At 40.7% G+C, this 21,162-nt stretch overlaps 3 protein-coding genes across 12 annotated transcripts in view; 1 reads left to right on the top strand and 2 right to left on the bottom strand.

Moving 5' to 3' along the window:
• The window catches only part of MED12L (mediator complex subunit 12L), a 363,479-nt gene that overhangs the window by 250,776 nt on the left and 91,541 nt on the right, over positions 1-21,162 (top strand). The gene's annotated exons all lie outside the window — the stretch shown is intronic.
• P2RY13 (purinergic receptor P2Y13) lies at positions 8,706-10,665 on the bottom strand. Its single transcript, XM_006070233.4, has 2 exons — positions 10,528-10,665; positions 8,706-10,068 (listed from the first exon to the last, which is right to left on the bottom strand). The coding sequence occupies exon 2, from the start codon at positions 10,051-10,053 to the stop codon at positions 9,052-9,054; it is 1,002 nt and encodes a 333-aa protein (XP_006070295.1). The 5' UTR covers positions 10,054-10,068; positions 10,528-10,665; the 3' UTR covers positions 8,706-9,051.
• Positions 19,035-21,162, bottom strand: part of P2RY12 (purinergic receptor P2Y12) — a 49,692-nt gene continuing 47,564 nt past the window's right edge. For all 3 annotated transcript variants that reach the window (XM_006070238.4, XM_006070239.4, XM_044945960.2), the window contains exon 3: positions 19,035-21,076. In XM_006070238.4, coding sequence (XP_006070300.2) covers positions 20,035-21,054 — 1,020 coding nt within the window. In that variant the 5' untranslated portion in view covers positions 21,055-21,076 and the 3' untranslated portion in view covers positions 19,035-20,034. The remainder of the gene's footprint in view (positions 21,077-21,162) is intronic.

Below are 21,162 nucleotides of genomic sequence, written 5' to 3'. Positions count from 1 at the left end.
CACAGTCAGCTCCTGGTCTTGTTTTTGCTGACTGTATAGAGCTTCTCCATCTTTGGCTGCAAAGAATATAATCAATCTGATTTCGGTGTTGGCCACCTGGGGATGTCCATGTATATAGTCTTCTCTTGTGTTATTGGACGAGGGTGTTTGCTGTGACCAATGTGTTTTCTTGGCAAAATTCTATTAGCTTTTGCCCTGCTTCATTCTGAACTCCAGGGCCAAATTTGCCTGTTAAGAAGAGGTGGTAAGAATACACAGAAGAACTGTACAAAAAAGATCTTCACAACCCAGATAATCACAATGGTGTGATCACCCACCTAAAGTCAGACATCCTGGAATGTGAAGTCAAGTGGGCCTTAGGAAGCATCACTATGAAGAAAGCTAGTAGAGGTGATGAAATTCCAGTTGAGCTATTTCAAATCCTGGAAGATGATGCTGTGAAAGTGCTGCACTCAATATGCCAGCAAATTTGGAAAACTCAGCAGTGGCCACAGGACTGGAAAAGGTCAGTTTTTATTCCAGTCCCTAAGAAAGGCAATGCCAAAGAACGCTCAAACTACCACACGATTGTACTCATCTCACATGGTAGTAAAGTAATGTTCAAAATTCTCCAAGCCAGGCTTTGGCAATACGTGAACCGTGAACTTCCAGATGTTCAAGCTGATTTTAGAAAAGGCAGAGGCACCAGAGATCAAATTGCCAACATCCGCTGGATCATGGAAAAAGCAAGAGAGTTCCTGAAGAACATCTATTTCTGCTTATTGACTATGCCAAAGCCTTTGACTGTGTGGATCACAATAAACTGTGGAAAATTCTGAAAGAGATGGGAATACCAGACCACCTGACCTGCCACTTGAGAAACCTGTATGCAGGTCAGGGAGCAACAGTTAGAACTGGACATGGAACAACAGACTGGTTCCAAATAGGAAAAGGAGTACGTTAAGACTATATATTGTCACCCTGCTTATTTAACTTATATGCAGAGTACATCACGAGAAACGCTGGGCTGGAAGAAGCACAAGCTGGAATCAAGATTTCTGGGAGAAATGTCAATAATGTCAGATAAGCAGATGACACCACCCTTATGGCAGAACGTGAAGAAGAATTAAGAGCCTCTTGATGAAAGTGAAAGAGGAGAGTGAAGAAGTTGGCTTAAAGCTCAACATTCAGAAAACGAAGATCATGGCATCCGGTCCCATCACTTCATAGGAAATAGATGGGGAAACAGTGGAAAGAGTGTCAGACTTTATTTTTTTGGGCTCCAAAGTCACTGCAGATGGTGATTGCAGCCATGAAATTAAAAGACGCTTACTCCTTGGAAGGAAAGTTATGACCAACCTAGATAGCATATTCAAAAGCAGAGACATTACTTTGCCAACAAAGGTCCATCTAGTTAAGGCTCTGGTTTTTCCAGTGGTCATGTATGGATGTGAGAGTTGGGACTGTGAAGAAAGCTGAGTGCCGAAGAATTGATGCTTTTGAACTGTGGTGTTGGAGAAGACTCTTGAGAGTCCTTTGGACTGCAAGGAGATCAGTCCTGGATGTTCTTTGGAAGGACTGATGCTAAAGCTGAAACTCCAATACTTGGGCCACCTGATGCCAAGAGCTGACTCATTTGAAGAGACCCTGATGCTGGTAAAGATTGAGTAGGAGGAAAAGGGGACGACAGAGGATGAGATGGTTGGATGGCATCATGGACTTAATAAACACGAGTTTGAGTAAACTCTGGGAGTTGGTGATGGTCAGGGAGGCCTGGCATGTTGTGGTCCATGGAGTCACAAGGAGTCAGACAGGACTGAGCAACTGAACTGAACTGATGCTTTAGAAAGTTACATTTGTCAAGTAGGTTTTATTTCAGAAGAGGTGAATGTTCACATGCTGAGTGAAGTTCTGAGTTTTTAAAATCATTGGTTTACCTACCATGGGGCTTACCAGGTAGCTCAGTGGTAAAGAATCTGCCTGCCAATGCAGGAGATGCAAGTTCGATCCCTGGGTTGGAAAGATCCCCTGGAGTAGGAAATGGCAACCCACTCCAGTATTTGTGCCTGGAGAGTCTCATGGACAGAGAAGCTTGGTGGGCTGCTGTCCCTAGGGTCAAAAAGAGTTGGATGTGACTGAGTGACTGAGCATGAGTTACCTACTATGAGTCTCAAATTCAGTTCCCTTTTCATTCATTTTTCCTTTCTCTTTGATTACTCCTCCCCATATTCTCTGTTTTCATGCCTGTCACTTAATGGTGATCCCCAATCCCTTTCTCCCTGTACTGTACTAGAATGGGTGCGGGCTGGGCATCAGAAACCCAGGGAACGTGGGTTTGCCACGTTGGCACACCCGTTTTCTGGCCACAGCTGGTTTTCTTGGTCGTATGGTTCTACCCATCGTGTGATCTGTGTGCCTGCTCTGTTGCCTGTTTCAGGTGGATCATCTTTCCTGTGCATTGCATGAGAAACATGGGAAGAAGCTACTTCAGCTGTTCTTAGGAATGCTTGGAAAAAGCTGAGCTAATCTAACAGCTGTTCTTATTTCCCCCTTGCAACGCTTGTCAACTGACTGGTCCTTCATGGCGAGAGTAGCTTATTGTCCCTCCCTTCCCATTAGAAACTGGGGCTCCACCCACCTCCTCCTTCAAGTGACCACTGACCTCACAGTTGTCCATTCGTCACATTCGACCTCCCCAGAGTGTGTGATTCTGTGGACTATCACTTCCTCCTTGAATCTCTCTTGTTCCTTGGTTCCCAGGGAACGTCTTGTTGCTCCTTGTCGTTCATCGATCCAGTCCCGGGCACCGTTCCTCCTTTTCTGTCTGTTTTGTCCGTGAGACTTGGGTAGCGTGGCCTCTGAGGTGCATAGCTCATTCCTTCTTTTTTCCCTTTCTTGGGAAAGATTATTCCCACAGCTTCTGATCTGGCTCTGTCTTGAGAGCCCTGGATCCATATTTTGCCTCCACTAGGTAGTCTCCTTGACTCAGCTCCCTCACTGGTGCTTCATATTCAACATAACTTCATGGTACAGCACGTCATCCAAGCTAATGTTCCTCAAAGCAATGCTTCTTGATTGGGAGGGGGTGCAAGGGGGATTATGGACCCCATTGAGAATACATTTTGCATAGTTATCACATACGTTTTATATAGAAACCCCTTCTGTCCTGTGGTGTTGGACTCAAAACCTCTCTCTCTCTGAAAATGTCTCGAAGGTCCATATCAGATTTCTTTCCACTTGGCTCTTAACAGTGTATAGATGAAAGACTTCTTTAATTGATCTCCTAGCCTCAGTGGCTCTATTAATCCAGAATCATCATCTTGCTGACAAATTGATTTTCCTAAAGCACAGCATAGAGAACATAGTCTTCACTTCAGCCACCTGCAGTGGCTCAGAGAGAACTCCAAACACCCCAACAACCCCGAAGTGCTGTGCCATGGGGCCCCATGCTCACTTCTCAGGCTCATCCCCCACCCCCACACACGCTTCAGCAGCCTGAACAGTCCCCCCACCCCCGACCCCGTGGCCCCTCTCACTGGACCACAGCTCAGTGCCCAAGCCCCTGAACTTTCCTCCAAATTGCTCTGAGTGCTGCAGGGTCTCCTTTCAAAGGCTCTGGTTCTTCATCAGGGCCCAGCTCACACTTCCACCTCCTCCGAACCTTTCCTCACTTTGTCCATCCGGCATTAGCTGCCTTTTTCTCTGAGCTGCTTTGGTGAGCTAATTCTGTCTCTTATTCTGGGAGCTGATGGCTCAACAGGTCAAGAACCTGCTGCAATGCTCCAAACACAGAAAATGCGGCTTTAGTCCCTGGTGGGGAAGATTCCCTGGAGAAGGAAATGGCAATCCATTCCAGTATTCTTGCTTGAAAAAATCTTGTGGACAAAGAAACCTGGCAGGCTACTGTCCAAAAGGTTGCAAAGAGTTGGGCACGACTGAGTGAGTGACCACATTCCACAAACCACATTTTTATTCATGGTTGTCTGTGTGCAGACTCTAGAGAGGCCAGGGGCCCTGCATGAAGCACACGATGAAGGGTTGATGGGCTCAATGAATCAGCTATCCTACGCTTTGTGATGTTACTCCTCTTAAGGGCTGGAGGGGCGCCCACAGGTCTCTGAGGACTCGTGGTGGAACTGTGCATATCCCTGAGGTTGTTGAAACTCTTTTGTGTTGAGACCTCTCTCTTTGGGATCCCCCTTCTTATCAGTGTCACAGTGGGGGCTTGAGGTCACCCCTGGAGGAATTGGGCTTGTCCTGTCTGTGAGGTGTGGTCTGGAGGCCACCCGCTGGGTGTCTGTTCCAGCTCTGTCTCTGCTGGTGCTGGGGTCATGGGCACCAGCACAAGGCATCTGTTCACTTTGTGCCTCAGTTTTCTTTTTGTTTCTTCCCCTTCAGGGAGCCCTGTAGTGTCCATCTCCTGGGATAGAGTGAGAAATAGAAGGGTAATAATCCTTGTAAGGTCATACATAGCGATATGCCGCACACACAGTAAAGGAGTGTAAGGTCCTGGGAGGTGCCTGTTAGCTTCGAGGTCAAGGATAATTAGCCGGCAGTATGTGGGCTGCTGTGGCCCACACATGATGTATTGTTTTTCTGGGGCCAGGGAGTGGGGGAGTGGCTATGGAGGTGAAGTGAATTGAAGTCGCTCAGTCCTTGTCTGACTCTTTGCAACCCCATGGACTGTAGCCTACCAGGCTTCTCAGTCCATGGAATTTTCCAGGCAAGAGCACTGGAGTGGGTTGCCATTTCCTTCTCCAGGGGATCTTCCCGACCCAGGGATAGAACCCGGGTCTCCCACATTGCAGGCTGATGCTTTACCATCTGAGCCACCAGGGAAAATAACAAGTAATATGGCAGAAGAGACTGGATTTAAGGTTTCTCTTGAGAACATTAGAAAATCTGTGGTAGATAGTTGTTAAGGATAGATGGTTAAGGTCAGAAACCAGAGTCTAAAGTAGTCTTATCTTTGTTACTTACAAGCTCTTTGACCCCATGCAAGTTGCTTAACTTCTGTTTCTCAGCTTCTTTATATCTAAATTGGCAATAACTATAGCACTTGGTCTAGGTTTTCCTAGACCAAGTCTAGGAAGGTCTAACTAGGTGTTCCCAGGTGGCTCAGTGGTAAAGAATCCGCCTGCAGTGCAGGAGATGCAGATTTGATCTCTGGGTCGGGAAGATACCCTGGAGTAGGAAATGGCAGCCCACTGCAGCATTCTTGCCTGGGAAATCCCATGGAGAGAGGAGCCTGGTGGGCCATGGTTCATGGGGTTGCAGAGTTGTGTGTGCAGAGCGTGCACACATGGTACTTGACAGGCTTCCTGGGATTATTGATGGGAACAGTATACTTAAAGATCTTGACACACTTCCCTGGTGCACAGTAAATAGTAGATACTGTGTTTTGTTTTTGTTGTTGCTGGTGCTGATTTTACTACCGCTGTGGCTACCAGCTAGCAACTCCGGGTCCAAATTCCCTCCTGTGCCAACAGTTGGCATTGAATAAGTAGATGCCCGCCCCCAGGTGGGACACGAACTTTCCAGGTAACCATAGTTCATGTCACTGCCTGTCACCTTACATGTGTCCTGCTCCCTTAATAACAGTCGTGTTTGTCTCCTGTTGACAGATCCCACCGTTGGACATTCATGTCCAAGAGTACTGTGCTTTATGGTTCTTAACATGTGGCCCAAATTGATAGCATCCTTATCTCCTCTCCTGGAAACTTCTCAGTTTTCAGCCCAGACCTAGTGAGTCAGAAACTCGGGGGGCAGGCCTAGTGATCTACTCTTAGAGCTGGTTCTGGTACCTGTTAAAGTTTGACTACTGATTTCACACATGTACTATATTCATATTACCTATGTTTGGTTTCCATGTCAAGTTTAAAGTGTTGTGTTTTGTTTTTAGGCACTTCAAATGATGTGTAAATTGCACGCCAGGGCTGCTTTTCAACATGTGCTTCCTAAGGGTTCACACAACTGGGTATGGGTTCCTCTGCTTGGAGGTTTTGTTCTGGTGACATCGATGTGTATGTGCACTTTGATCTGTTAACTTACTGGAGGAATACAGTTTACCCAGGGAGATGGTGAGAGAATTTCAGAAAGAAGACCTTAGAAAGTTATGGAACAAGCTGCATTTAAATGAATCTGGAATGTATGAAGTGATGAGATGAACACGACTGAATTGAACAATTATTTTATGTTCTGATGTCACGATCACTTTATCAGCCCGCTGACTCCTGTGAGCTGGGAATTCACGCTGCTTCTCTGTCTCTTCCTTCCCCCTTTACAGTGCTTTCTCTTGGTTTCCGAAGAATAATTCTGTGTCGGGACAATACATTGTCCTACTTCCCCTGCATCAGGGGTATTTGGATAGGCCTTATTCAGTATAAATATTTACATTTTAGATTTTTACAAAAGCCCTTCATTGTGCTATGAGCTTATGGGGTTTACCAAAGCTACTCTTTTTTCCCACCTGTCTTCTGTGTCATTAATGACTATGGCTATAGTGCCCCATTCTGTGAGTCTTCTAGATTTTAGTGTTTGTGATTGCTAGTTTGGGAAGTTCTTCTCAGGTAGTTGCTTTTCATTTTGTGAATGTGATTTTATGATGACTCTTCTCTAAGTTCTTGGTAGATTATTTCATTCTATACCTCACGTAGTCTGCTTTTGACTGTAGTATTACTATAATGGAATATAAAATAAATATCTCTGGAGGACAGATTTACTACTGAAATTTTATCTTGAAAGATAGTTCTAAAATATATTTCTTGTCTATATCCATTCAGTGTATATTGAAACTATGTAGATGTAAAATATACATGGGTTATATCACCAAGCCTAGTTTGATGGGTGGCTTAGATGCAGTTACTTATAATACATTATTAGAGTCTGCTCATGATCACATAATGTACTCAGTGAAGGTAACATGAGTTTAGTGGCATCTCTAATAGTCATTATGACTTAATTCTTCTTGCAAATGAAAATCAGGCCTTCAAAGTACTTTCTAAGAGTTTTGCTGATTGTGATATGCTACAGTTACAAATTTTATTTAACCAAAACCAACAGTACATAGCTTAAGCATTTTGTCAGTGGCTCTAAAATGGAAATGATGACAGACATTGGCCCCCAAGCTATACATGTACTGTTCAGTAATCCTCCTTCCTTCCTGGTCATTCACTGATGAACCCAAGAATGCCCCCGCTTCCCAGGCTTCTGTGTACATGCATAGGAGACCAACTAAAAGGAGCTTGAGCTTTTAAGAAATTTATGTTATGTTTTGAAAAGTAAAACGTCAGTGAGAATTGGCTTCCCTTTTGCTTTTCTGGTATATAAAAATAAAGGTAGTTTGGTTTGTTATATTTTATCAAATATTTATTGATTGTGCAATGGTCCACACTCTCTGCTCTCATAAGTGCACATAGGTTATTAAAAGAGTAGACACATCTGTGAATCAGTAATTACAAAGCAATGTGATCATTACAATATTTGAGGTATGACAACATACAGATGAGGGAGTGATTGGGTTTGGATGTTGGGAGGTTAGCCAGATGAGATTTCATGGACTGAGTAATGGCAACTTAGAGTTCCATGGATGGGTAAATGTTTTCTTGGTGAGTCAGAGGAAAATTTGTAAGTTCATTGACACAGGGGTAAAATAGGAGCATGGCATTTTCTGATAGTTATAAACTTATATAAGAGAGTTCCAGGGATGGAAGAACAGTTAGGAGAAAAGACTAGAAGGGTCGGGCAAGTTCCAGGGTCTTTGGGGCCATGGAAGAAGACGTGGGCTTCACATTCTGATGGTTGTGTTGGAGCTACTGGCATATCTGCAGAGCATGAGTACTCCTTTGCACATTTTATCTAGAAGGCACAAATCAGCACCCACAATTGCAGATGAACATACTTTAAGGTTTTTTTTTTTTTTTTTAACCACAAAGGGATTCGGGAAAATGCGGAGATATATAAGTACAAGTAGGTCATCATCCTCTAAAAATTTCCCAGTATGGATATTATTGATTGTGGGTCAGCATTTCTAACTATATACATACCAAGAAATGGCATAGTGACATATTTTATTTAAAATATTAGTAATTTATTATCTGTTGAAAGTATCATGGGTGATACCAAGAAAACATGACATATTTCTGTCTTTAAAGTATGTTACCTTTTTTAAAGAATCCTGACCATCATTAGAGGATGCATTAGAATACTGCTAACTATAGGAAACCTGCATTGAGTTTCTACCCAGATGTGGGAGAAGTAGTTGTTTTCAACCAGAGATTGAACCAGAGATAAAGAGCGTGGAGGTGCTGGAAGGCTTTGCTGAATAGGTGGAATATTGAACCACCGTTAGAGTATCTGCTGGGCAGAGGGAAGATGCCAAAGAATAAGAATACAGTATTCTTACTCTCGCATTGTACACACTTAGGATGTATTATGGTATTTTATGTGACTTAATACTGCTGCTGTGCATCCTGTAGTGTAGTGGCATACTGGGGAAGAGGCCATTGGTAATTGTAAGGAGAAATACCTTCATCTGGAGTAAAGGGCTTTCTGACCTACTCCCCAGAGGCTTTCCATCTAGCATCTGTTTCAACTTCTAGCTTCAGCTTTCACCAAAGGACTTGCAAGTTGTTTTTTTTGTTGTTGTTGGTTTTCTAAATTGGCAAGTGGGATACAAAAGCAGTAGTGTTGTTTGAATTACATGTGCAAAAGAATGTGAAGAGGCATTTTAGAGTGAAGGAATATATTTTTTTATATTTAAAAAAATATGTGTTTTTAGAAACATACATTTCCCCATAATACACCTTTTCCAAAGTGGAAGTGAATGCTCTTGAAAAGGTGACCTCTAGTGGCCACCATTTGCTTCCTATTGTGCTTTCTCTTACTAAGGCATTATTCTGCTTGTGAATAGATTACAGTGAATTAAAGTTGACATGATCCATTCTATGAACCAGGATAGTAAAAAGTAACAAAACTTTTGTTCTAATCCATTTTTTTTATTGCCTTGGTTTGATTTCTAAGTAAATTGTCATTTGAAGTCTCATCAATAAATAGTTAACTATGATAAAGTTATCAGCCTAGGGTTATATTGTCCGACTGACTCGTATGATTTTCCTGAGTGAATGCTGCGATCTGCCTCCCTTTCATGCACGGTAGCCTCTCTGTGAACCTTTTACATAAGAGTATATATATTAAGGGGTCCATGCAAATGTTAGTTGCTGCCAAAAAGAGAGTTGATTCTTTAGCTAGAAACAGTTGATTTTGCAGTCGACAATCAGTCTTACTGTTGGTTTGACTGTGAGTATATGGGATTCTGGAGAAGTGAAACGGAGCAAAACACACAAAGAAGACAGCCACAACAACAAACACTTTACCTTCTAGCCTTTTGTTGTTCTTGCTGTCCTTACTCTTGGACTTCCTGTAAGAATCATACACCTTTTTTGCAATAACCGTATAGAAGAGAAGCATTAGGACAAAAACAGTCCAGAAGATGAACTGGGAAATGTAATTCACCGCTTCATGCCATTTCAGCCCCAGAGGACCCTTTAAGGAGGCGCACTTTTTCACAGAAGATGGCGTTGCTTCCTTGTTGCTCAAGATCATGTTTGGCAGTGAGAGGAGGAACAAAAAGAGCCAGATGAGGGTTGAGACCCCTTTTGCAAAAGCAGGTTTCTGTACGAAGAATTTTCCGAAAGGTCTGATGATCTTGAGGAACCTGTCAAAAGCTATGAGCCCCAGCAGGGTAATGCCCACGTACATGGACTCATAAAAGATAACGGCAGAGAAACGGCACACGAAGGCTCTGAGCTGCCAGGGTCCGAGACGGGCGTCAGAGAGGATTTTAAATGGAAGCGTGAGCGTCATTATCAAGTCAGCCACCAAAGTGTTTTTGAGGTATACAACGAAGGTGGAGGAGCTGGGAATATGAATGAACACCCACAGGGCCAAACTGTTCAGCAGGATGCCCACGAAGAAAACAGCAGTGTAGATGGCCGGGAACACTAGCTGTGCTGTCCTCAGGTCTCTGGGGCACCGCTCAGACCCGTTGAAGCCCTTCATCACTGTCACATTCATGGTTTCCAGTGTCAGCTGTTAAAAAACATATACACAAAGTAAAACAAGAAGCATTTCATGATTTCAGAATGCTCCTTGTTAAAAATAGACTTTAGGTTTGCAGCGTGTTTACACCTTAAATTTATTCATCACATTTAATAAATCAGTTGAGAAAGCACATGTTGTTTCTGGCTAGCATTTTTAAAGCCCATAGTACAGTTCAGGTATTTAATTAACAGTCCCATTCCTTTCACACCCTTACGAAATCCAAATAACAGATTCTACCCCATTCACAGGTTCTACTTTTAACTAACATGGCAGTAAAATAAAACTGGCTAAGAGGTAAAAGTATTCACAGTGTTGGGGAACACTGTGTCATTTCCTGTGCTAATAATCTATGGTTTATAGAATGTTAAACTTAAAAAAGCATTTTTCCCTCTTGAAAATACTCTATCGTTTATAAGCAAGCCATTCATAATAACAGTTGAAATTCACCTTTGTTTGGAAGGAAACTCAGCTCACTGTCTTCCGATAGATCGAGGCAGTCATTAGTTGAGCCCATGAAAGACATATGAAGCAAATGCTGTTCTGCTTTCTTATACCAAGTTTCCTTCCTCATTTTCACGTGCGCAGTTGAGATCCATTAGAACCTCTTCATATGTAATCCTTTGAGGGGTTCTGTAATAAGGAACCTCTTTATTTTAAACTTATGTACTGTTAAGGTACTATGGTTTGAATAAATCAGTTCAGTTGCAGTCATTTTTATATTTTTCTTATATAATAATGTTCCTGCAGTTTACCTTCTCTACATGTTCAATGAAATTTTTAATGCCTTATAATAACAGGAGGGAGAAATGTAAAGAAAATAGCCTTAAATTATAGGAGAGTAAGTGTTGACTCTAAAACCAGACTGGATCATCATCTGCACCCTCGTAGACTGGGTTTTTCAGAAATTTGTGTTTGTTGGGGTGACCTGATGATTCCTATAGACATTTATCTTAATCTTTGGTTTGGTCTTTCAACCTTTGAGAGATGAAGTGATATGTTTTCTAGGAGGTAAGGCCTATTAGACCCAGATTTTGGGGGTTAGAATTTCAGAATCACATGTTACTGGGTAGTAGATAATAGACAAATGATTTAGTAGCTTTGTGCCTCATTTTCCCCATCTGTACAATGGGTTTAATTACACTGCATGCTTCATTGCTTAGAGACTGAGATGAGTGCCTAGAATAGTGCTGACTACGTGTGAGGTATGAAAAAAATGTTCGCTACTCACTGCTCTGGTGAACAAACTGCAGATTTAAATGGAAATACACTATTTTACTTACGGGAAAGTCGTTTTTGGAACTCTCTTTTCCTGTATTTGTGACTTTGCAAAGTGCTAAAGATTTCAGGAATTTCATCAACCTTGAGCCGAGTTCTGTAACATTTCTGAAAGGATGTAATTGCTGCTTTTGTAAGGAGAAAGTTGTTGTCTATGAAGAAATGTTTCCTCACCAGATGAAGTGAATGAGGAAATCAGGAGATCTTATGAGGTAATGTGGAGTTCTCCATGGCAAGTTTCATTTCATATTTCTTGCTGTGAGTTTTACCACAGGATTGGACTAGACTGTTGTGTTGGCTTGATCGAGCATTTTCGGTGAATTCTGAGAATTCAGTATCCCACTGGACATTTTTCTGAGAGAATAGGATGCCTAATAATTTGGGTTGAAACTACCATTGTGGTGGCACAGTTTGAAAAATGGGTGTTTTGGCAGAGGAATTGATAAGAAAGCTGTGGTGTATAGACATGATGGAATATTACTCAGCTATTTAAAAGAATGTATTTGAGTCAGTTCTAATGAGGTGGATGAAACTGGAGCCTATTATACAGAGTGAAGTAAGTCAGAAAGGAGAACATCAATACAGTATATTAACGCATATATATGGAATTTAGAAAGATGGTAACGATGACCCTATATGCGAGATAGCAGAAGAGACACAGATGTAAAGAACAACCTTTTGGACTCTGTTGGAGAAGAAGGCAAGGGTGGGATGATTTGAGAGAATAGCATTGAAACATGTATATTATCATATGTGAAATAGATCGCTAGTCCAGGTTCGATACATGAGATAGGGTGCTCAGGGCTGGTGCTCTGGGATGACCCTGAGGGATGGGATGGGGAGGGAGGTGGGAGGGGGGGGTTCAGGATGGGGAACACATGTGGACACCCATGGCTGATTCATGTCAATGTATGGCAAAAACCGCTACAATATTGTAAAGTAATTAGCCTCCAATTAAATAAATTTAAAAAGAAAAGAAAAATTGATGTTTGAATTAGATTAATTGTTTCTTGGAAATACAGATTTTGAGTTTTATTAATGTTATGGAACATAATTAAAACATATATCCTTTTGTTTGCTTCAGTAGAGAATAAAAACAAACTTACAAAAATTTAAATAGAGGGATTAGACCTATGTAATTAAGTATAAATTTCCTGATGGCTCCATTATTTAGATGTACGTTTGGGATAGTTTCAATTTAAACAAGGGAAATGCTGTATAAGTTAATTTCATAATATGAAAACTGGAAATCACTTTTTGGTCAAATTTCAAAATGCCAAAGAGTAGGAAACCTCAAAAGAGGAACTGATCTATGGTGGCATTTCTAGAGTTACAGAAGTATCTTCTCTTAAATGTAGGTTTTCAAAATGTTTGACCATAGGAAATATCCAACAGACTCCTTTATGTCTGTGTGCTTCATACGTGTTAGCCAGTGGTCTCTCAGTTCACAGCGGTGCTGGTACCCACTGGGGTAGGGTCCTCTGCCTTGATGATGCACCTGAGAGGCTGTGATGGGACAGGAGCAATGCTTGAGAGCCAGAGTGCCTGGGTTCATTTCCTTATATTCCAGCTTACTTTTCTTGTGACCTTGGTCAAGTTACTTATGCTCTCTATGAAACCATTACCCCCTCATAACAATGAAAATAAAGAATAGCATTTGCTTCATTGGGTTGTTAAGGGTATAAAAATGTTTGAATGTTTGCCAGGTGCTTTGAATAATGCTGGTCAAGTGGTTCATGTTAGTACGTTTCTTGTTAAGTGAAATTAAAAATGGAGTACTCTCTATACCTGTGGGGATAGCTGACTAAAGGAGTGAATCAAAGAAGATATACCATGAAAGGTCCTAGAAATTATTCTGATTTGTCAGGTTCCTAAACAAAACATTTAAAATCTCATCAAGCTCAAAGGAATTTAGTCAAAACCAATGAAATCACACTAGCTATATACTGTTCTAAGTGATTATGTGGTCTTTCTTAAAGAAATCAGTCCTGAGTTGGAAGGACTGATGCTGAAGTGAAGCTCCAATACTTTGGCCACTTGATGTGAAGAACTGACTCATTGGAAAAGACCCTGTTGCTGAGAAAAATTGAGGGCAGAAGGAGAAGGGGACAACAGAGGATGAGATGGTTGGATGGCATCACTGACTCGAATATGAGTTTGAGCAAGCTCCGGGAGGTGGTGAATGTCAGGGAAGCCTAGCCTGCTGCAGTCTATGGGGTCGCAAAGAGTTGGACATGACTGAGCAACTGAACTGAACTCTTAAAACAAGCTCAGAGATCTGTCCCATTTTACAGATGAGAAAATGGAATTGCAGGTGTTAAGCAGGTTGCCCAAAGTCCTGCAACTGAAGCCGTCTGCAAACCCACACAGTTTGGTTCCAGCCCCTCTCTCTTCTGACTGCCAGAGACAGGATGAGTGTGGGAGTGCTTATCAAATTCTGGAGTTTTTGAGCTGGGTGTTTCTGATTGCTAAGTGAGGAGGTATAATCCACTTTCATGGATTTGTGAAACTCTTTGTCTCAGAGTGAGGTACTCAGTTGAAAACATAAATTGGTTCACAGCAGTATGATCAGGAGAGAGTTAAATATGTAAGGAAAAGTAATAGAAAGTAGAAGCCTGCCAAATGGAAATAACCGAAGAATTTGTCATCTCCTTAGGGATTGTCTTCTGGATCAAACTTGACAGTATAAAGTTCCTGTCGATGTAACCAGTACCATATAAATAATAATTGAAAAGATGAGGAAGTATTTGCTTTCAATTGAAATGAAAGTCAAAGTTGGAACTCCTGTACTCATAGAAGAGCCTTTTACTTCCCATCGAAGGATACCATGGTACTTTCCCAGATTATATGAAAGTGTTTAAAATCCCACACTGAATTAACCCAAGGTGAGAGCGAAGTGAAAGTGAAAGTTGCTCAGTTGTGTCCGACTCTTTGCGACCCCATGGACTCCATGGAATTCTTCAGGCCAGAATACTGGAGTCGGTAGCTTTTCTCTTCTCCAGGGGATCTTCCCAAGCCAGGGATCAAACCCAGGTCTCCCACATTACAGGCAGAGTCTTTACCAGTTGAGCCACAGGGAAGCCCAAGAATACTAGAGTGGGTAGCCTATCCCTTATCCAGCAGATCTTCCTGACCCAGGAATTGAACCAGGGTCTCCTGCATTGCAGGAGGATTCTTTACCAACTGAGCTATCAGGGAAGCCCTAACCCAAGGTGGTAGTAATCTAAAATGTATTATGCAGCTTAACATTACTGTAGTGATCCATGTGTATAAATAAATTTGGTATTGTAAAATCTACATATAACTGGAAACAGGCAATGCTGCTGCTAAGTCGCTTCAGTCGTGTCCGACTCTGTGCGACCCCAGAGACAGCAGCCCATCAGGCGCCACCGTCCCTGGGATTCTCCAGGCAAGAACACTGGAGCGGGTTGCCATTTCCTTCTCCAATGCATGAAAGTGAAAAGTGAAAGGGAAGTTGCTCAGTCGTGTCTGACTCTTAGTGACCCCATGGACTGCAGCCCACCAGGCTCCCCTGTCCATGGGATTCTCCAGGCAACAAGCAATAAATTTACACTATTATCTGAAATATTTATATTAGTATCCAGTTTCATAATTTTATTATAAAAGGAAAAAAAGTTTAAAGAATTCAGTTATTGACATTAATATACAGTAGAAAGTGAAAGTTCAGTCACTCAGTCGTGTCCAACTCTTTGCGACCCCATGAATCGCAGCATTTCTCATGATATACTCTGCATATAAGTTAAATAAGCAGGGAGACAATATTCAGCCTTGATGTATTCCTTTCCAGTTTTGGAACCAGTCTGTTGTTCCATGTCCATTTCTAACTGTTGCTTCCTGACCTGCATATATATAGGTTTCTCAAGAGGCAGGTCAGGTGGTCTGGTAGTCCCATCTCTTTCAGAATTTTCCACAGTTTATTGTGATCCACACAGTCAAAGGCTTTGGCATAGTCAATAAAGCAGAAATAGATGTTTTTCTGGAACTCTCTTGCTTTTTCCATGATCCAGCAGATGTTGGCAATTTGATCTCTGGTTCTTTTGCCTTTTCTAAAACCAGCTTGAACATCAGGAAGTTCCTGGTTCATGTATTGCTGAAGCCTGCCTTGGAGAATTTTAAGCATTACTTTACTAGCGTGTGAGATGAGTGCAACTGTGCAGCAGTGTGAGCATTCTTTGGCATTGCCTTTCTTTGGGATTGGAATGAAAACTGACCTTTTCCAGTCCTGTGGCCACTGCTGAGTTTTCCAAATTTGCTGGCATATTGAGTGCAGCACTTCCACAGCATCATCTTCCAGGATTTGAAATAGCTCAACTGGAATTCCATCACCTCCACTAGCTTTGTTCATAGTGATGCTTCCTAAGGCCCAGTTGTCACATATCAAGATGTCTGGCTCTAGATGAGTGATCACACCATCGTGATTATCTGGGTCGTGAAGATCTGTTTTGTACAGTTCTTCTGTGTAGTCTTGCCACCTCTTCTTAATATCTTCTGCTTCTGTTAGGTCCATACCATTTCTGTCCTTTATCGAGCCAATCTTTGCATGAAATGTTCCCTTGCTATCTCTAATTATCTTGAAGAGATCCCTAGTATTCCCATTCTGTTGTTTGCCTCTATTTCTTTGCACTGATCGTTGAGGAAGGCTTTCGTATCTCTTCTTGCTATTCTTTGGAACTCTGCATTCAGATGCTTATATCTTTCCTTTTCTCCTTTGCTTTTCGCTTCCCTTCTCTTCACAGCTATTTGCAAGGCCTCCTCAGACAGCCATTTTGTGCTTTTGCATTTCTTTTCCATGGGGATGGTGTGCAAATATGTATATGTGTGCGTATATATATTTATATTTATTGACATATTGGATCTTTGTTTCATTTCATGTTAGTATATGAAGATTTACTAACAATTTTTTAAAAAGGGTTATACTATATAAAGTTATCATAGTTTAAATAAGCCGTTGCTTTTAGGCATTTAAGTTTTTTTTCCCTCCAATTTTTCTCTATTAAAAACATGCTGTAGAGCAAATACCACTCCATGTATTTTTATGTATTTATTCTAACATATATTTATAGAAAATTTCCTAGAAGTGGGATTTCTGGATCAAAGGATATGCATTGAAATGTTGAATGGTATTTTAAAAAGTTTTCCAGAAAGATTGTACTCATTTTTGTCTCATCAAGTGGGATTATCCAACGAAATTGTTAAAAATCTCTTAAATCAATTCTAAATATACAGGTGGAAAAAGCCATGTCATGTAAACATAAACTTGTTTATTAATGAGGGTGTATTTCTTTTCATATTTTTAATATCTATTTGTATTTCTCTTGGAAATTGATTTCTCTTGCCCCTTTCCCGTTTTTATTTACTTATTTTGTTAAAGTCAGGCTGTTTCTTTGATTGGCTTGTAAGTATACTTGCATGTTTTGTTCCCACCAGCATCAGTGTAATCCCACTTTCCACTTTGCATGTTACCAGCCAGCCATTAGGACCTAGATCAGCCAAAGGAACCTACAGGTGTTTTCAGTGCAAAGCTGCTGAAACGCTGCGATGCATGAAGAGAGGACTCTTTCTCTATGCAGTGCATTTCTTTGAAGTTTTAGGGTTCCATGCAGGGCTGTCAGTGTTCTAAACAGCCAGGTAGTAAATATTTAGGTTTTGTGGCCCCTCAGTCTGTCACAACTACTCCGCCCTGTTGTTGTAACAGGCAGTCAGCCATAGATAAAACCTGGGTGGGTGTGGCTGTGTGCTAATTAAACCTTACAGACACTGAAATTTGAATGTCATACAACTTTGTGCAGTGTGAAGTTTTATTCTTCTGATTTTCCTTCTGCAAATAGTTGAAAGTGTAAAAACCATTCTTAAATCACAGGTTGTATGAATCAGGTCCTGGGCTAGATTTGACTTGCAGGCTAAAATTTGTCACACCTGCTTTAGACTATTTATATAAGAAACCACTGGGAGAAAATGCCAGTAACCAGCATCATTAGGACTTCTTAGCCACTTTTATGGGCAAGACTATGTTTTGTCTGTCTCATCTTCTGAATCTGTATCTACAAAATTTGGTGTCTGTCTCTCTCTCTTTTGGAAGTTGTTGTGAAATGAGAGATATATTGTGTATATTAAAATTCCTAAAGCTAGAGATAGTGACATGTTCTGTGTAAAATGAGCACTCCATAAATAGTGATCTCTTAATCTGTCTTGAATGGGTTCAGTTTGATATTCGATAAAGGAGTATATGCTTCTAATGTATTTGAATAAAAACCCTCAACTAAGTATGATTTAGAGTTTAATGTAAAATTTTCATATTATGTATAATAACCTAGATAATTCCAAACATTGAACAAGTTTGTTTATTTGTTTTGCAAAAGTATTGTAACACCATTAGCTTTTCTGGTTCTTTCTCTTATTGAAATCATCATCAGTGAATGAGTTTAATCCCAAATGAAAGATTATTCAGGAAATCTCTGCCTGTCTTGCAGTCTTCCGACACCTAATGCAACCCTGGCAGCATGACGTGGCCAGCTCTAATCCGTGGCCAATCTACCCTTGACTTGGCTAGATTGAGGAGTAGATCTGCCCTTTATGTTTCCCATATTCAAAGTAAGGTAGTCAGATTTGTTGATCCTTGTTTCTTTTCCAGCTCAAATATCCTGGTTTTCTTACAGAACGAATTTGCTCATATGATATTAGAGTGAATTGCGTTGGTCTCTCTGGCAGAAATGGCTACTGCCTTTGACCTAGCAGTAAGTCGAATATGCATCTTTTTTGATTCATGGCTCTGTGTGTGTCTCCACTGACATCCAGTGCTCACTTGCAGAAGTGCCAGAGAAGGAAATGTGGCTGCTTGAGAATAGATACCATGGCAACCCACTCCAGTACTCTTGCCTGGAGACTCCCAGGGACGGAGGAGCCTGGTAGGCTGCCGTCTACGGGGTCGCACAGAGTTGGACATGACTGAAACGACTTAGCAGAGAGTTAAATGAGCTCAGCTTTGTACTGAAATTTAACTTAGTAGAATAGAATCTATTATATTGGAGTTCGGTGAACTTCCTTTTACTACAGCTAATCCTTTTTATTTCTTCTCACATTATATTTAGATATTGGTATCTCTGCCTTGTAGTTGGGAATCACCTCTGAGGATCATAAATAATTGATAAATCATGTCCATTTCCAAGTGCGATGTGTGTTTTGTTTACATTAAAAAAACAATATGGCTTGTGTATAATCTCACGACATTATAAGTTTGACCTAATTTTTCATTTATGTATGAACTAATTGGATTCCCTGGTGGTTCAGTGGTAAAGAACCTGCCTGCCAATGCAGGAGAAGCAGGTTTGGTCCCTCAGTTGCAAAGATCCCCTGGAGAAGGAAAATTCAACCCACTCCAGTATTTTTGCCTGGGAAATCCCATGGACAGAGGAGCCTGGTGTGCTCTAGTCCAGGGATTATAAAGGGTCAGACATGACTTAGCAACTAAACAACAATAACAACAATGAACTAATTGACATGAGATATCACCTTCAAAATAGATTTTGCCTAATAGCATGTAATAAAAAGGATAATATTGGCAACTATCCTTTCTTAAATAGGTTCATTTGATATAGGAGTATAGGAAATGAGTTATAGTATCTCATAACTTTGAACAAAGAAATTCCAACAAAGTGTGCTTTAGAGTTTAATGTAAATTATTTATTATATACACAAATGACAAACAGATAATTCCCAACATTTTCATCACTTTCCTGTCGATGTTCATACTGTTCAACTGCATAATCATATTTAATTTGTTTTTCTCATAGGGGAAATGTTCATCAGGCCAAATCACAGTTTTTATTTTATTTTTTTCAAATCACAGTTTTTAGAAGCTAGTTAATAGAGATCAGTATCAGTGATGGTACTGTATTTACTAAAGTTATCAAAATATGAGTAAACCAGTTTCTGTGTGTTAAGGAAATATCCATAAGTTCCTGGTATTTAAATGTTGTAAAATAACTCTGTTTTAATAACTTTGCTATTTCTGCTGTTTTTCTTGAGAAGGTAGTTTTAAAACTTTTTAGTCTGATCAGTTACCATTTCAATTAGTTTAAATCCCTTAAGTTTTTCCTCATAATTGAAAGTTAGTAGTTACTGTTCTTTGCATGTCTCAATTACTTAAATTTTTATAAAGAGTATCACATAGGTAAGCATTTGGTTAAGGGACTGCAATATATATATATATATAAACATGTATAAGTATATATACATATATTAGTATATAATAATTGGTGTGATTTTATCAGATTTATCATTCTTAGCTGATTATAATAAATTCGTAATAGGATTGTGATCAATGTTTTTTTAAAATTACATATACATTATTATTATATGGTTACCCATTTTGTCAAAACGCTTCATATCATAACCTGTGTGTAGTTTTGCATGTGGCATGGTGATTGGATGCAGTTTGTTTTGCTACACAGCTACATGTTAGGTTACTTCTCTGCTTCTTAAGATTGCTTTCAGTATTGGACAAGTAAATGAAAATTGCTTTCGTAGTCTTCTATTTATTGTTTCAAGAGTTATTGTTACTAACTCGGCTACTTCTTAGTCAATGTTAATATTTGCCACATAGTGCTTGCCTTTGGGGAGTTCTATACACTAATAGACTGAAATATTACCTCAGTTTATTTACATTGGTGTCTCTTCACTTGGGTCACTGCCGTCCTGTCCTTTTTTCCGATTGTCATGGGATGGAGATGATGTAGAATTGGAACATCTCAGCATACTTATCAAGGAATTTTTGAAGGATTTGCAAAGGAAAAAGTAGATGAATGGATCCAGGCATGCATTTAAGGACGTTAACCAGAGTGTGCTCTCTTTCACGTAGAACAGAGTATTCTCAGCAGCGCAGTCAAAGACGTCCCGGGTTTGACTCAGGGTGTAGGGAATTCGGGCAAAATGGAACGGAACAAAACATATAAAGAATACAGCAATGATAATGAAAACCTTGATGTTTACCTTTTTCTTGGGGACTTTGCCAGCACCCCTTGTTCTCACATATGACTTGTACAGTTCTTTGGTAATGAGCGTATAGCATACGATGACAATTAGAAAATTAATCCAGAAAATGACTTGACAGACATAATTGACTATTTCATGCCAAACCAGACCAAACTCTGACTTCAGAAATGAGCATTTCTTCACAGTCTTGTCACTCGGCCTCCTGTTGGTCAGAATCATGTTGGGTAAGGAGATTAAGAACATGAATGCCCAGATGACAACCGAGAGAATCTTAGCCCCCAAGAGATTGTTGGGGTTGGCTGTCTTAAAGGGCCTGGTGGTCTTCTGGTAGCGATCAATAGTTATTAGTCCTAGGAATGAGATACTGATGTACATCGTGAAATAGAACACTACGGAGGTCACTTGGCACACAAAGGCCCTCAGAGGTCCTGTTCCCAGTTTAGTATCGCTGAGGATTTTGAATGGAAAAGTCAGAATCATGAGGAGATCGGAAATGACTGTGTTCTTAAGGAAAATAATAAAGTTGGATTTACTGCGGATTTGAAAGAAAATCCTCATTGCCAGGCTGTTGGTGATGAGTCCAACAAAAAACAGGACAGTGTAGAGGAGTGGGAAGAGAACCTGGGTAATCTTGTAGTCTCTGCTGCACTGGCTGCTGTTCCCAGCCACAGAGGTGAGGTTGTCCATGGCTCGTGTCTCTCTCTGCTACCTAGAGGGGGATGGAGGGACTGATTATTTTCAGGTCCCTGCTATCTGATTTTGCCCTCATCTCTGTGGGTAACATTTTTGGCGGGA

Source organism: Bubalus bubalis, chromosome 1 (genome assembly GCF_019923935.1).
Source record: "Bubalus bubalis isolate 160015118507 breed Murrah chromosome 1, NDDB_SH_1, whole genome shotgun sequence".
NCBI classification, from domain to species: domain Eukaryota; kingdom Metazoa; phylum Chordata; class Mammalia; order Artiodactyla; family Bovidae; genus Bubalus; species Bubalus bubalis.
Note: the sequence above shows the minus strand (reverse complement) of the source record. Positions and strands in the feature narration are given on the sequence as shown.

What these genes read in the sequence shown, in the direction of transcription:
- P2RY13 (XM_006070233.4), bottom strand. Translation starts at nt 10,053, where the DNA reads ATGAATGTGACAGTGATGAAGGGCTTCAACGGGTCTGAGCGGTGCCCC.